Source organism: Ascaphus truei, chromosome 6, assembly GCF_040206685.1.
Source record: "Ascaphus truei isolate aAscTru1 chromosome 6, aAscTru1.hap1, whole genome shotgun sequence".
Classification (NCBI taxonomy): Eukaryota; Metazoa; Chordata; class Amphibia; order Anura; family Ascaphidae; genus Ascaphus; species Ascaphus truei.
Window position 1 is genome coordinate 114349152 of NC_134488.1, and position 14822 is coordinate 114363973.

A 14822-nucleotide genomic window follows, 5' to 3' on the forward strand; every position below is an offset into this window, starting at 1 on the left:
CCGATCGATCAGCAACTTGGCTAATTATCTTTGTGTGGATTGTATTGATGCACATATTAAAGGAGGGAAAAGTAAAATTAAAAAAACAGCAGCTTGGACTGCTGCTTTAAGTAAAATAAAATATTTGTCGAAATGCAGCAAGTTGCCATAAGTACAGGGTCTTCACTTTTAATCACAAAAATCACTGTACCAGACTTTCAAATAAGTTAACAATAAATGTTGCATCAATTTTGCTTCAGTGCCCTTTGACTTGAATTTCTTATGTTCAGATTGCTTTCTCTACCTTTAATTTGCTTTAGAGGAGCATGATTAAAGCTACTGACTAAGTTGTGGTTAATGGGACACTCCTATTTGTTCAAGACAATTCGATCAGTAAAAGGATTTTGTATTGTACTGTAGTAACTAGTGTACAAAAATACCAGTGAAAATAAATTGCCAGTGATTTGCGTGACATGCGCGTGCATCTTTTTCTGTATATTGCAGCTGCAATCAGTGTGGTAGAGAATCCAAGCTTGTCTCCAAGTTTTACGAGCTGGAACTGAATATTCAAGGGCACAAGCAGCTGACCGATTGTATCGGCGAGTTTCTGAAGGTAATGATCACATTCATTGGACTCAGTAATAATATATGCACCTGGATTGAAAACTGGTTAAAGGACAGACAACAGAGGGTTGTCATAAATGGAACTTTTTCAGGTTGGGCTAAAGTCGTGAGTGGAGTACCTCAAGGATCGGTACTGGGACCCCTGCTTTTTTAACTTGTTTATTAATGACCTTGAGGTTGGGATCGAGAGCAAAGTCTCCATCTTTGCTGATGATACTAAATTGTGTAAGGTAATAGAATAAGAGCAGGATGTAAATTCTCTTCAGAAGGACTTGGAGAGACTGGAAACGTGGGCAGGTAAATGGCAAATGAGGTTTAATACAGATAAATGTAAGGTTATGCATTTGGGATGCAAGAATAAAAAGGCGACTTACAAATTAAATGGAGATATATTGGGGGAATCCTTGATGGAGAAGGATTTAGGAGTGCTTGTAGACAGCAGGCTTAGCAATAGTGCCCAATGTCATGCAGTAGCTGCAAAGGCAAACAAGATCTTATTTTGCATCAAACGGGCAATGGATGGAAGGGAAGTAAATATAATTATGCCCCTTTACAAAGCATTAGTAAGACCACACCTTGAATATGGAGTACAATTTTGGGCACCAATCCTAAGAAAAGACATTATGGAACTAGAGAGAGTGCAGAGAAGAGCCACCAAATTAATAAAGGGGATGGACATTCTAACTTATGAGCAGAGGCTAGCTAAATTAGATTTATTTACATTAGAAAAGAGGCGTCTAAGAGGGGATATGATAACTATATACAAATATATTCAGGGACAATACAAGGAGCTTTCAAAAGAACTATTCATCCCACGGGCAGTACAAAGGACTCGGGGCCATCCCTTAAGGTTGGAGGAAAGGAAATTTCACCAGCAACAAAGGAAAGGGTTCTTTACAGTAAGGGCAGTTAAAATGTGGAATTCATTACCCATGGAGACTGTGATGGCAGATACACTAGATTTGTTCAAAAAAAGGTTGGACATCTTTTTAGATGGGAAAGGTATACAGGGATATACCAAATAAGTATACATGGGAAGGATGTTGATCCAGGGATTAATCCGATTGCCAATTCTTGGAGTCAGGAAGGAATTCATTTTTCCCCTTAATGGGGTTTTTTGTTTGCCTTCCTCTGGATCAATAAGTAAGTATAGATATAGAATAAAGTATCTGTTGTCTAAATTTAGCATAGGTTGAACTTGATGGACGTATGTCTTTTTTCAACCTCATCTACTATGTAACTCTGTAACATTCTGACGGAGAAGACCTGACGTCCGTTCCACTATTAAGGTTGATGACACTTCTTTTTTTCTCTCTCTTGTATAGGAAGAAAAGTTAGAAGGGGATAATCGGTACTTCTGTGAAAATTGCCAGAGTAAGCAAAATGCAACACGAAAAATCCGATTACTAAATCTTCCTCCAACACTCAACCTGCAGCTCATGCGCTTTGTATTTGACAGGTGAAGTATTTTTCTGTTATTTTTAACCCCTTTGCTTCCGATGGGGTCTGCAATTCCAAGGGGGGTTTAAAAACAAAAAACACTTTCATCTTCTGTTTTCCCTTTGATGTATGTGGTTTTAGTGATGACATTTTTTTGTTTGTTTTTATTTTCCTAAATAGGCAAACCGGCCATAAGAAGAAGCTGAATACATATATTGGTTTCTCGGAGGCCCTTGATATGGACCCTTACTTGGAACAAATTGGTAGGTTGTGTGTTTGTGTGTACCCCTTACGATTTTCATATATATTTTAAACCTAAAATGTTGTTACAGCACCAAATGCAAAGGAAATAATCTTTGTAGAGAGAGTAGATGGAGAAAACAATAAATGTTCTCAAAATAAACTAGTGCGCTGTAATCACTTCCTGTTCCCTCTTTTTTTGTTTCTCTAGATGGAAATTTTGTATATGAATTGAGTGCAGTCCTCATACACAGAGGAGTAAGTGCATATTCCGGCCACTACATTGCTCATGTGAAGGATCCACAGACTGGTGAATGGTACAAGTTTAATGATGAAGAGATAGAAAAGATGGAAGGGAAGAAATTGCAGCTAGGGATTGAGGAAGATCTAGGTAAAACCTTTAAGTTGTGAGTGCCCTTTTAAAATCTAACTTTATTTGGCATAGCTTTCCAGATGTGATTTTGAACTTGAGTGCATGGAAGGGATGAGTAACGCCCGTCCTCAAGGGCCCCCAACATGTCAGGCGTCCAGGTGGCTGTCAGACTGAAGCAGGGATATCCTGAAAACCTGACCTGTTTGTGGCCGTTGAGGACTGCTGTTGCCCACCCCTGGTGCATGTTTTTTTTTTATTATTATTATTATTCCACCTTTAATGGCTAAACATAATTAGTCTTCTATTATCAAATACTGTAGAACCATATATTTGGTTATTCCAAGAAGTGGTCCAGTGTTAAGGGCACTATATTTTAACTGCCACTTTCCCAATGAAAGTTAAAGCAGAAATTCCACCTACTCTTAATTTCTTTCCCATGTTTTTCTTTTTCGCTGCATTCAAATCATGGGGTCCTTGGGGGCTGGGCCATGTTATTTTTAGCTCTGGGACCCCCCCCACCTCCTTCCAGATCCATAGAACCTCACCGGTTTAGTTACCAATGTTTCTGCTCCCTCCAGTGGAAATACAATTGCTGGCAAACATCAAGGGTCCTGCGGACCAATAGGAAAAGGCAACATCATTGTGTGCTGCTTCCTATTGGACAGCCATTTTACATCCCCGTGGGAAAATCCAGTAACCATACCAGTAAGTATCTTTGGTACCCGGGGTCCCCGCAGCTGAAAATAATGCAGTTCAGCTCCGGAGGATCCCCTGGTTCCAATGCAGTAATACATTTTATTTATTTGTACTATGTACTTTAGGCAAGATTCCTGCTTTATGCAAATAAAGAAATAAAAGAAAATATGGCATTCTGTGGCTGTTTGATTTAAGAAGATTAAGAGCTGTCAGAATGAGTTAATTGTTGTGTATCGGGTTTTTGTCCATGTTAGAATGATTGAATTCAATGTTAGGCACTGAAATGGTATAAAATGTAAAAAAAAACATTGATTCATTATATTATTATTACAAGCGTTGCTATAATCAACATATCTTAAACGTAAAAAAAAAGTCTGCAAAAAATATATATTTTGCTTTTTTCCTGGCAGTAATTTGAAAAGTATACAAGCTTGCTGTTAAGAAATTTTGTTTAGTCTTGTGTCCATACAAAAATATACGTTTTCTCAAAAATGCAATTGTTTGCTTTGTAATTAATTAATGTAGTGTTGATGTATTTGTGGGCTGTGATATTTTTGTGATGGACAAATAGGTTATGTAGTTTATAACCACCCAATTTTTCATCTGATAAATATTTTTGGCTGCATCCTCCTTTTTTATTTTTTTTCCCCCCTGCCCTTTTTTTTTTTTTTCTCTCTGCTGTACCAGCTTCCAGGTTAAAAAAAAAAAACAATTCAACTTCTATGAGCTCTATACAAATTATTGCAATATTTAGTAAATTATTAAGCCTGTATTTGTAATATACGTTTATGCTATATAAGCGTTTTGGAAGGAAAGGGCCTTTTAGGTTTGGAATGCTCATGTATCAAAAAAAGTAATATTCATCGAAGAAAAAAAAAGTAAAGAGCTTTCAATACATCAATTTCTCTCCGGTACTGAATTAAGTTTTTCCTTTCGTCCTCAGCCACTTAACCTGAGACTAACCTCCTGATTGCTAATGTGTAATGTTTCTTACCTATGACAAGCTACAGAGTTTCATATTTTTTATGTTTTATAGCTAATATTGTCTCAAAGTAAACTTGGGTTGCTTTTATTTTCCTGCACTATAGCTGAACCATCTAAAACTCAAACTCGTAAACCCAAGTGTGGAAAAGGTATCCACTGTTCTCGAAATGCGTACATGTTGGTATATAGACTGAAGATAGAAGACAGACAAGAAGTCACTTTTGAGGTGCCAGGTAAGTCAATAATCCCTGTTAGATTTTGCTTCATAACGGGGCCTTTTTTTATGCTTAACCCTAATTTTTTATGTACTACTTTATTTTGGGGTTGTTCTTTAGGTTACATTTCTGGTCCTTATTTGAAGTAATGACGAAGCGAAGATTTGCACAAGTATAATGGCAATATTATTCCTGGAGACAGCACACTTAAAGAAGAAATTCAAGACATATCTATATATAGATATCTATATCTCTCTCTCTCAGGAGCTGAACCACGTTAATTTCAGCTCCAGGAACCTTGTACTTCCGGAGATACTTCCCTCAGAAGAAGGTGCCTGTAGCAGCTCCGGCTGAGCAAGCAGGACTTTAAAGTTTAAAGCTCCCACGTCACATGGGCCATTAGGCAGCCGCACCGATGATTATTTCCTATTGGTCCATTGGCCAGGAAATATTTGAACAATGGACATATTGTGAACCCTGGTAGCTCAGGACAGCAGCTGCCGCCACCTAATTTGCAGGCAAGCATCTCTGGAAGCAGGGGGTCCCCGGAGCTGAAATCAACAGGGTTCATCTCCAGAGATGAACCCTGTTAATTTCAGCTCCGGGGCCCCTCTGCTTGTGGAGATACTTGGCAAATTAGGTGGCGGCAGCAAAAAGACAGAACCAGGTCCAGCAAATTGGTATGCCCCCTCGTGGGATCTAAAAGCTTTATAGAAAAAAGCAGATGGGTGCCAAAACACACAAACTCATGTCAGGAAAATAGATGCATCAAGAAGGTGATTTAATGACAGTCATAAAAGCATGCTGTTATAACTCTTTTTAGTCATTAAATCACATTTTTGATGTATCTATTTTTAGTGTGCTTGACTACCTTGTTCATACTAATGCAACATAACAGCAGGCTATGTAAAAAGTTTTCATTCCAAGTTTTGTAATCACAGGTTATGTGGTCAGTAGGGTTGTAAAAAAAAGTGGGGCATGTGCCAAAGGGTGTCTTATGGCATAGCACCACTTGGCAAAAATGGGCTTTGTGTCTTGAACGGTTTTCAGGAATGAAATTCACTCCTTTCATGTTGCTATTGCTTGCTATATATTTCCCACTCTGCAGCTTTCCTACAGAAGTTGGTGGAACTGGATAACTGCAAGTTTGAAGAGTGGTGTGTTGAAATGTCAGAGATGCGCAAAGAGAGCGTAGACAAAGGCAAAGCCAAGCATGAAGAGGTGAAGGAGCTGTACCAAAAGTTACCTGCTGGAGCTGGTCTGTAAGATATTTTAATACTCCCTTATGTTAAAACTAGGGATTTTGTTCTTTATAGGTCTGCACAAATTCAAGTACTGACTATAAAGCGTAAATTCCCCTAGAGGTTTGAGAGATCAGAAGATATTTCAATCTGGTCTCTCAACCAGTTAATCCCTTCAGCTTTAGAGGTGCCAGCAATACATTACACAGCATAAACAATGAACATTTTAGGCTGTTCTGTATAATTACAATGGTTTGTAATTTTACCTTCTGATGCGTGACACCAGGAATGGCTTCCTCATGTTAAATTTGCACAATATTTGCCTATATGTATGTCTAAAGTGTAAAAATAAATACACGCACACATATGCTCATAGCCTTCTACCCTCTGTTGATTTTAACACATTTGTAAACGAGTGTTCGTGTTTGTATAATTTTGGTACTACTATATAAAACCTCATTCTATACTCCTGTGTGCCGTCCTATGTTGCGAGAGGGCTGGGGATGACTCCATTATCTCCAGTGTCTGAAGGAAACCAAGTAACTTGCCACATTGGAGTGATTCCAGGATATTATATACTGCCTGCTTTTATCTGGTGCCACGTGAGTTGTAGCACCTATAGATTACCTACTGTATATTTACACCACCTTTTTGTCTCAAGCAAAATTGCACTGTTATTTTCTCCTTTATTCATCTTGTATGATTCTGCGCTCCCCATTACGCGAGAACCATTTGATTTAAGACACCTGTGCTGCAGCTGGGATATCCTCCCCCTGACCGTTTGGGGGGGGGGGGCATTGAGGACTGGAGTTGAGCACCCCCGCCTTGTCGCCCTATATTTGGTAATTTGAAGTGCCTCCAGTCTTCTGGCGGCAGCAAAAGATAGGAAAAAAAGACACCTAAAGAGCACTATAGATTGCGTAAAGACACTAAAAACTATGATTAACGGCACAGTTGTGTAATACAGGTCTCCCTAACCTAAACTCCTGGTGATCACTGCAGTGTAATGTGGTGTTGGTACCTCTTAGGGAAGGAATGTATTTACCACAGTAATTTGTTAGTAACTTTATGATTGCCTCCTTATTTTGCCATGTCTTTTTTTTTTTTTTAGTTGCATTTGTTCAAAAAGTTTGTGATCCTTATTCAAATGTGTTGTTGCAATTCATGGATCTATATAACAAAATATGTATACAAAACTTTTACTTACATGTGCAAGTCTGTTGTGAATTCTGTTTTCATAAGGGGTGTAAATCATAAGCATCAACTACGTTTTTGTATTTAGACATTGTATTTCCAGTACAGCAAAGTGATAATTTCCACTGTTTGATTTATTAGCATCAGATGAAAGATTTTTTTTTTTTTAAATTGTCATATTTTCATGAATATATTTTTTTTAATTTTTTTTTTCCACTCCGTCTAAATTTGTTTGGCCTTTTTAATTGCTTTTAGATAACGCCTTTGAGTTTGTGCCTCTGGAATGGCTCCAGAAATGGCTAGATGAGTCAACACCTACTAAACCAATAGATAATTCCAAATGCTTGTGTGCTCATGGAAAGTTGCACCCAGACAAAATATCTATGATGAAGAGAATCTCCGGATATGCAGCTGAAATCTTTTCTAAGAGATATGGTGGAGGGCCTCGTCTCAGCGGTAAGCACACAAACCGGGAACATTCTCCAGCACCTTTCTCCCACAACCTTCTTGCTGTTATTCTTTAAAACCCCATTGTTTGAAGACTTTGAACCGTTTCAAGGGTCAGCTCGATTCTATTCACGTGAAGACACTGAGTGTTCAAATCCTTACAATACCTGCTTGATTAGACAGATAAGCCCTCTTCTTTCTATTCCTGTCTCACATGATTTTCTTTGTTTTATTACTCTTATAGCGGAAGCACTATGCAAGGATTGTGTGGTGGAGAGGTGCCGGGTATTACGCTTGAAGAACCAATTAAACGAAGATTACAAAACCATTACTAACATGGTTAAAGTTACAGTAAATAGGTAGAAAGAATTTATCTTTGCGCTTTTGTTTTTAAACATTTTTGCTACAGAATGGTCACAGAAATAGAGCATTACAGTGCATATTCTCCCGGCAGTAAAATGGTTAAGAAAAGGAACATTGAACAAGAAATAATGTTTGTTTTAGATGGGGGTATGTAGATGTGCATGGTATAAGCCAGGGGTGGATGGGAGAAGATAAGAGGCACTCTGAGGACACTTGCAAATAATGCCTCGGTTGCACTCAACGTCAACTGGCGTGAATAGTAGAAAGTACAAATCTTCTTTATATGAAGAGAAGAGAGCAGCACCCCAGGGGACTAATGAAAAATTACAAAAATTATTGAAGACAATCAATGTTTTTTGGTCGGTCACTTAGACCTTTGTCAAGGCATCTTGACAATGGTCTAAGTGACTGACCGAGAAACGTCGATTGTCTTCAATATATTTTTTAAAATGTCATTGGTCGTCTGGAGTGTTGCTCTCTTCTCTTCATATATAGATTTGTATAAGCCAGCGGTAGCCAACGCCATTCCTCAAGGGCTACCAACAGGTCAGGTTTTAAGGATATACCTGCTTCAGCATCGGTGGCTCAGTCTTTGGGGATATCCTTAAAACCTGATCTGTTGGTGGCCCTTGAGGACTCGAGTTGCCAATCCCTAGTATAAGCCCTATATATTCTTGGTATACATTGATAAAGATAATTGTTGAGAGTTTAACCAAGATGTTATAATTTGTATTTATGGAAGCTAAACACACAAAATAAAATATGTAGCTTTTATTTAAACGAACTTACCACTGTAAGTGACTTGTGTTGAATTTGAATACGAAGATTGGACATCTGTTTCAGGGAGGAAAGGGTGGGCACGATGTCTTTGCAGCTTACGCAGTGGTTATTGCATGGTTTGCATGATGGTTTTTGTATGGCTGAATGCACAGTGCAAATGTGTGTTTGCTTTATTTCTTCCAGTGACGAAGGCTTTTGGGTTGGGAAGTCGTCACTGCGCAGCTGGCGTCAACTAGCGATAGAGCAGCTGCATCAACAGGAAGTGGAATTTGATGAGAGCAATGGAAAAGTGAATGGAGATGCACCAAAGAAAGGTAATGTGCAGGACCATAGTTAAACTTGACAAAATGCAATGCTGTATGTTGGAATTTGCACACATACAGTATGTGTAGTTACAAGTGTTTAAACCGGTTTCTTTGCTTTATCTCCCCTGTATTATTTTATTTCAGATGAGGTGAATGAAGAAAAGAGGGATGCAGAGCTCAACTTTAATGAGGACATTATTTGTCAGCATGGTGAGTGTCTAAGAATTAGTTTTGTACGGCAGATGGGTGGTTTTAAAGAGCCTTTTAAATGAAATATTTAGCAAATGACCAAATGCTGGATACTTCGTGTCAAATCATGTTTATGGATGTAAAACATGTCTGTGTTCATAGAATATACAGTGTCGCTATTATTCCAAGAACCAAACAAATATGTTGTGACTTTAAAAAAGTGTGTGCGTGCGCGTGTATGCGGGGGACTGAGAGAAACGACTCAAACCGGAACAAATGGAACATGAAGCTTTCAGGTTAGGACGTCTGTTGCCAGCCAAGAAAGCAGGTTTAGGGATTGCATGAGTTGGGTGCAGCCATAAACAGCCAAAACAAACCACAAGCTGTGTCTGTCCTCCGGCACTCAACACTAGCTCTTTTTAATCCTTTTGCTGACAGGGCGTTCCAAGCCGTACAAAAGCAATTTCACATGCTAAATTCCTGTTTTGGGAGCATCGGGTCTATTATATAAAATGGCAAAACAAAACATTGCTTCATTGCTATTTACTGATTTTTGTTTTTTGGGGATGTGTAATATTGCTTTAATAAAAGAATCCTTGAATCTTTCATGGTGCCCTGTCTGCTAAATGTTTTTAGTGATCACTACAGGAATTTAGTGTGCTTTTTTTTATATAGCCTGTCTTTTATTAATTCCTTTAGAGATCTAATCAATACACCACAAAACAGATGTTACTAATGGAAGGAAAAAAAATCAAAAAGAAAACAATAAACGTCTCTGGCGTTCCCCAGTATAAAAGTACTTTGCAAGCATTTTCAAAGGCTGTATAAACCATCAATAACTGCACTTTTATATTGGAAAAATATTTTAGGAAGGTGCTGAAACGCAATCATTGCCAATGCTGAATCTTGTATCTTTTCTGCAGTGGCGTTATTTCACAATCTATTTTGCATTGTTGGACTTTTTCATGTCTTGTTTTGTAGGCGGACTCTGCATTTCTGAAAGCGAAAGGAGATTAATTTCGGAGGCAGCATGGTATAAACTTAAGGAATACTTTACCAAGGCTCCGGAATTCCGATACAACCAAGAATCGTGCTCACAGTGCAAGGTATTTTGCTTCCCATTCTCCAGAACACTTTGTAGGTTTATTTCCTCCAGAGAACACTCGGATTGCTCTTTTTGACAAAAAGGTGCTTTTTTTAAATGTATTTTTATTGCTGGATTGTGATTTATCATTTATAGGTTTTTCTACGGTTTGATATGTGGTATTCTAGTGTCTTTAGGGTACCATTGTTAATTGACTGTATTACCACTGTTCTTTTAATGGAACCATGTATTATCAGAATTGTGCCCAGGACATACTTGAAAACGAGAGGTAACTCTCAATGTATTACTTCCTGGTAAAACATTTTTATAAAAAAAAAATATATAAATATACAGTAAATGCTATGGCTTTACAGGTGTTGGTTGATAAATAGCTGCTGTACAATGTTACTAAAGTAAGAAACCCTCCTGTCGTAGCTGACTAGACACGGATAATCTCCAGATATGATCTAGTCGGTAGCATGGGATGCGTGAACTGATCTCCAGATTTCACAAATAATTTATTGGAGGTGAATCTGATTATGGGATAACTGAGTATTTTGTTTGACCAGGTTTTGGAAAGTGAAGGTGAGAAACATGAAGCCTTAAATAAGATGATGGCAAATGAGCAGAAGGCAGCACTTCCCAACCTCTTCCAGGACAAGAATAGGCCTCCATGGGGCAACTGGCCACAGGTATTTGCGTGACCAATGTTTTTCATTGCTACAAGACTATTTAATCTGTCTTAAAGTGGCATTGACTCTTGCCATTTTTTTCTTTTAATAGATGCAGCAGTTGCCTATCTTTTTAAGGCAATGTCATTATCTAAGCTGCCAATTGATCAATTCTCTGGGGTTGCCTGCTTCCTAGGGCACTCTAAATGGATGCATATTACAAAAGAGTGCTGTGTTTTGTAAAATGGTTACAACAGCAACCCAAGGAAGCTTAATACATTAAGACTCATTAAAAAGGACATGGTGTGGGGGGAGGGAATTAAAGAAAGTGAACAATTATGATTTAGTACTACACACCTGATTTAAAAAGCCCACACATGGGAGTTTGAAGGTAATATATCTTTAAAATGTGAGTTCAGATGATACTTCCAAAGATTTTTTTTAAATTGTATTTTCTCTCTTAATGTAGACACACAAAAAAATGTATATTTACATTGAATGTACCTGCTAACTAGCTCCAGTTTAACAATGCAGTAATGATTGTTACTGGTTTTGTATTCTTATTTGCTGCTATGTTGACATACAGTAAGATCAGAAGAAATACTGGCCTGGGTCATTATCACACTGCTGATTTGCAGTTAGTTTTTGCAGGTATATGTAATGCGCACACTTCCTCTATAAAAGCACCCACCGTGGGATCGTTTCCTACCAATTGTCCTTTTATTTTCCCATCCCTGTCACATAATAGAGAAAATCAAGTGTTGTGTTTTGGAGTTGTAATAATATACTTTTTTCTCGGTGACTATTAATTCAACAGTGCACATTCTATAATAATAGTAATTATGTCGTTTGGATTATGGGGTGTATGTTATCGTCTTTTTATACTTTCAGGTATACATTTAAAAGCCACTTCTTGCACTATTAAAAAAAAAACTTTTTTTAAAATCTTTTCTCAAATGTATTCAAGTTGGAAGTTAAATTTTGTTTGAGATGGAAGGGATAAACGATCTGCAGCTTGAATTTAATATGATGGCAATTGCTTTTGGGGAGCTTGATTTATGTTGAGCAGGTTTCCCAATGCCGTGAACTTAATGCATTTAAATGTCTATTTACTAGGAGGCAGCCGAGCTCTACATCGTGTCACAATATTTTGTGGAAGAATGGAGAAAATTTCTGAGGTAAACTGATTGTAATGTTATCATTTCTTACACGTCCTCTTCGCCATTCCAATTTGCCACAATGTGTTGCAGCGATCCTTCTCTATGGTCCCTCACGGAAGTATTGTTACTTCAGTAATCGGAGTTCTTATCCTCCTTTTTTTTTTTTTTTTTTTCTCTCTCTCTCTCTCGATTCTTCCTTGCATGTCCGACCTCTTTGTGTAATTCTAGTGGCCGTCTTGGTCCTTCAGCAATGTAGGTTCTTTGTAGGATGTGATGCATTTTAACAGACCAATATTGGAGTTCTTCATAGATAACATGATAGTGTACAGACTTTGTAAACCTCGTTGTGCTTTTTGGGGGTGGTGGTTTCTTCAGGTGTACAGTATGTCATACATTTGTCATATTTACATGCATTTCTGATCTTATTTTCGAACAGGAGGCCAATTAAGTGCAGTCCAGTCTTGTCCTTGGGGAACAGTATCCTCCTCTGTCCACACGAAGGCGTTATGTTTTCATTTTCCAGCATGACAAAAGAGGATTCTAAACTGTGAGTTTCTCCACTATTTAACATTGTTTAATACGATTATGACTATTTGTTATTCAGACACTGATGCTGTACAGATCACATGCCACTTTCCGTTACCGTAATCTCCAACCTATTCATAAATATATACAGAACACCTACAAGCTCATATTGAACCCCCAAAATACCCACAACATATATATATATATATATATATATATAAGTATATAAGTTTCACAGAGGAGTGCTACTGAGCATGGCAATATATATATATATATATTTAAAACCAGAGACATAACATAAAACACAGACAAAGCTCAGTGCACATCCAGAAAAACTTATACACGGTACAGTGCCTAAATATACATGTATAAATAACTAATAAATAAAATGGTCTTTTAGTTCAACATTTTGGCCAAATTGTTGGACGCCCTTGAGCCAACTGCACAGCAGACCACGTTTCAAGGGTTCCTACACTAATATAGATTCTTAATAACCTGTGCATTGCCAGGAAGAATGATTTATAATAAATCTGTCAATATTAGTTGCAAAAGTTCTAAGTCTGATTGAAGCTTTTATTAACGTGTACATTACCAGGAAAAGCACTCTGTAATAGATTTGTCACAATCACACTGTAAGCAGGCAAGTTCCCCTGAGAGTGGGAGATGCCATGGAGTGAGCTTTTAACCATTTACATGTGGGAGGGAGTGAGCTTCAATTAGGTAGGAGGTTGCCACCCTCCAATCAGCTAAGACTAGCTGAACAAGAATTATAAAACATACAGAACACCTACAAGCTCATATTGAACCCCCACAATACCCACAACATATATATATAAGTATATAAGTTTCACAGAGGAGTGCTACTGAGCATGGCAATATATATATTTAAAACCAGAGACATAACATAAAACACAGACAAAGCTCAGTGCACATCCAGAAAAACTTATATACGGTACAGTGCCTAAATATACATGTATAAATAACTAATAAATGTTTTATAATTCTTGTTCAGCTAGTCTTAGCTGATTGGAGGGTGGCAACCTCCTACCTAATTGAAGCTCACTCCCTCCCACATTTAAATGGTTAAAAGCTCACTCCATGGCATCTCCCACTCTCAGGGGAACTTGCCTGCTTACAGTGTGATTGTGACAAATCTATTACAGAGTACTTTTCCTGGTAATGTACAGGTTAATAAAAACTTCAATCAGACTTAGAACGTTTGCAACTAATATTGACAGATTTATTATAAATCATTCTTCCTGGCAATGCACAGGTTATTAAGAATCTATACTAGTGTTAGGGACCCTTGAAACGTGGTCTGCCGTGCAGTTGGCTCAAGGGCTTACAGCACTTTGGCCAAAATGTTAAACTAAAAGACCATTTTATTTATTAGTTATTTATACATGTATATTTAGGCACTGTACCGTGTATAAGTTTTTCTGGATGTGCACTGAGCTTTGTCTGTGTTTTATGTTATGTCTCTGGTTTTAAACTATTCATAAATATGCCATTGCTTGAAATACGTAGCAACTTCATCTAGAACGGAAACGTTATTCAAGGCATACATGGTGTGTTATCTGCTCATATAAATGTTTTGTATACCTACCCAGGATTTTCTCACTTTGGATCATATCCGCTTTTCCTGTAAATGCCTGTCTTTGGTCTACTTTATTCTCCAATCCTGTATTCCTTCTGTATTGTTAGTGTCTTGAGATGACCTCTCATAAAACTGCTGCTTTACAAAAACAGGCTGCTTTGTGGGGAAAGCATCATCCCATATCATAAATTGTGGCATTTCTTTGCACAGTATAGCTCTAATATGGCCTGTGGAATGGGACATAATCCAGAAACTCTTTATCGTTGATCATACTATCAAAATCACCAGAACACTAGTAACAGAAGAAGATACCACTGTGACTATGCGCTATGTATCAGAACCCAGTAAGTGCCACCTTTTCACTCTTCCATAACAGTATGTAAAATGTCTATTTATTCTTGCAAATCTGTGACCAGGTGAGATTAGATTGAAACGGTCTATTAAGGGCCCCTTTCTTCATCCATTTAAATCATATCTGCTGAATTGTTTCAGAGAATAAAGTGAATGCAGCCAGTAGAATCATTGGATGCTCTGTTAAAAGCCTCTGTCTGAATACAGATATATTTTGAAAATGCTTATTAGTAGCATTAATGGTAACACCATTTTTAAAAAAAATATCTTTTCAATGGTATTTTAATATGTTCGGTCTTTGGCCTTTTGGCTCTTATTTTAAGAAATTTTGAAAGACTACAAAGTAGCTGAAAATCACATATAT

At 37.6% G+C, this 14822-nt stretch overlaps 1 protein-coding gene across 2 annotated transcripts in view; it reads left to right on the top strand.

Moving 5' to 3' along the window:
* Nucleotides 1–14822, top strand: part of USP48 (ubiquitin specific peptidase 48) — a 39056-nt gene that overhangs the window by 17015 nt on the left and 7219 nt on the right. For both annotated transcript variants that reach the window (XM_075605843.1, XM_075605844.1), the window contains 15 exons: nucleotides 484–592; nucleotides 1929–2062; nucleotides 2224–2306; nucleotides 2495–2674; nucleotides 4441–4569; nucleotides 5660–5809; nucleotides 7242–7442; nucleotides 7678–7792; nucleotides 8760–8890; nucleotides 9026–9091; nucleotides 10052–10176; nucleotides 10724–10846; nucleotides 11942–12003; nucleotides 12422–12532; nucleotides 14318–14451. In XM_075605843.1, coding sequence (XP_075461958.1) covers nucleotides 484–592; nucleotides 1929–2062; nucleotides 2224–2306; nucleotides 2495–2674; nucleotides 4441–4569; nucleotides 5660–5809; nucleotides 7242–7442; nucleotides 7678–7792; nucleotides 8760–8890; nucleotides 9026–9091; nucleotides 10052–10176; nucleotides 10724–10846; nucleotides 11942–12003; nucleotides 12422–12532; nucleotides 14318–14451 — 1853 coding nt within the window. The remainder of the gene's footprint in view (nucleotides 1–483; nucleotides 593–1928; nucleotides 2063–2223; nucleotides 2307–2494; nucleotides 2675–4440; nucleotides 4570–5659; nucleotides 5810–7241; nucleotides 7443–7677; nucleotides 7793–8759; nucleotides 8891–9025; nucleotides 9092–10051; nucleotides 10177–10723; nucleotides 10847–11941; nucleotides 12004–12421; nucleotides 12533–14317; nucleotides 14452–14822) is intronic.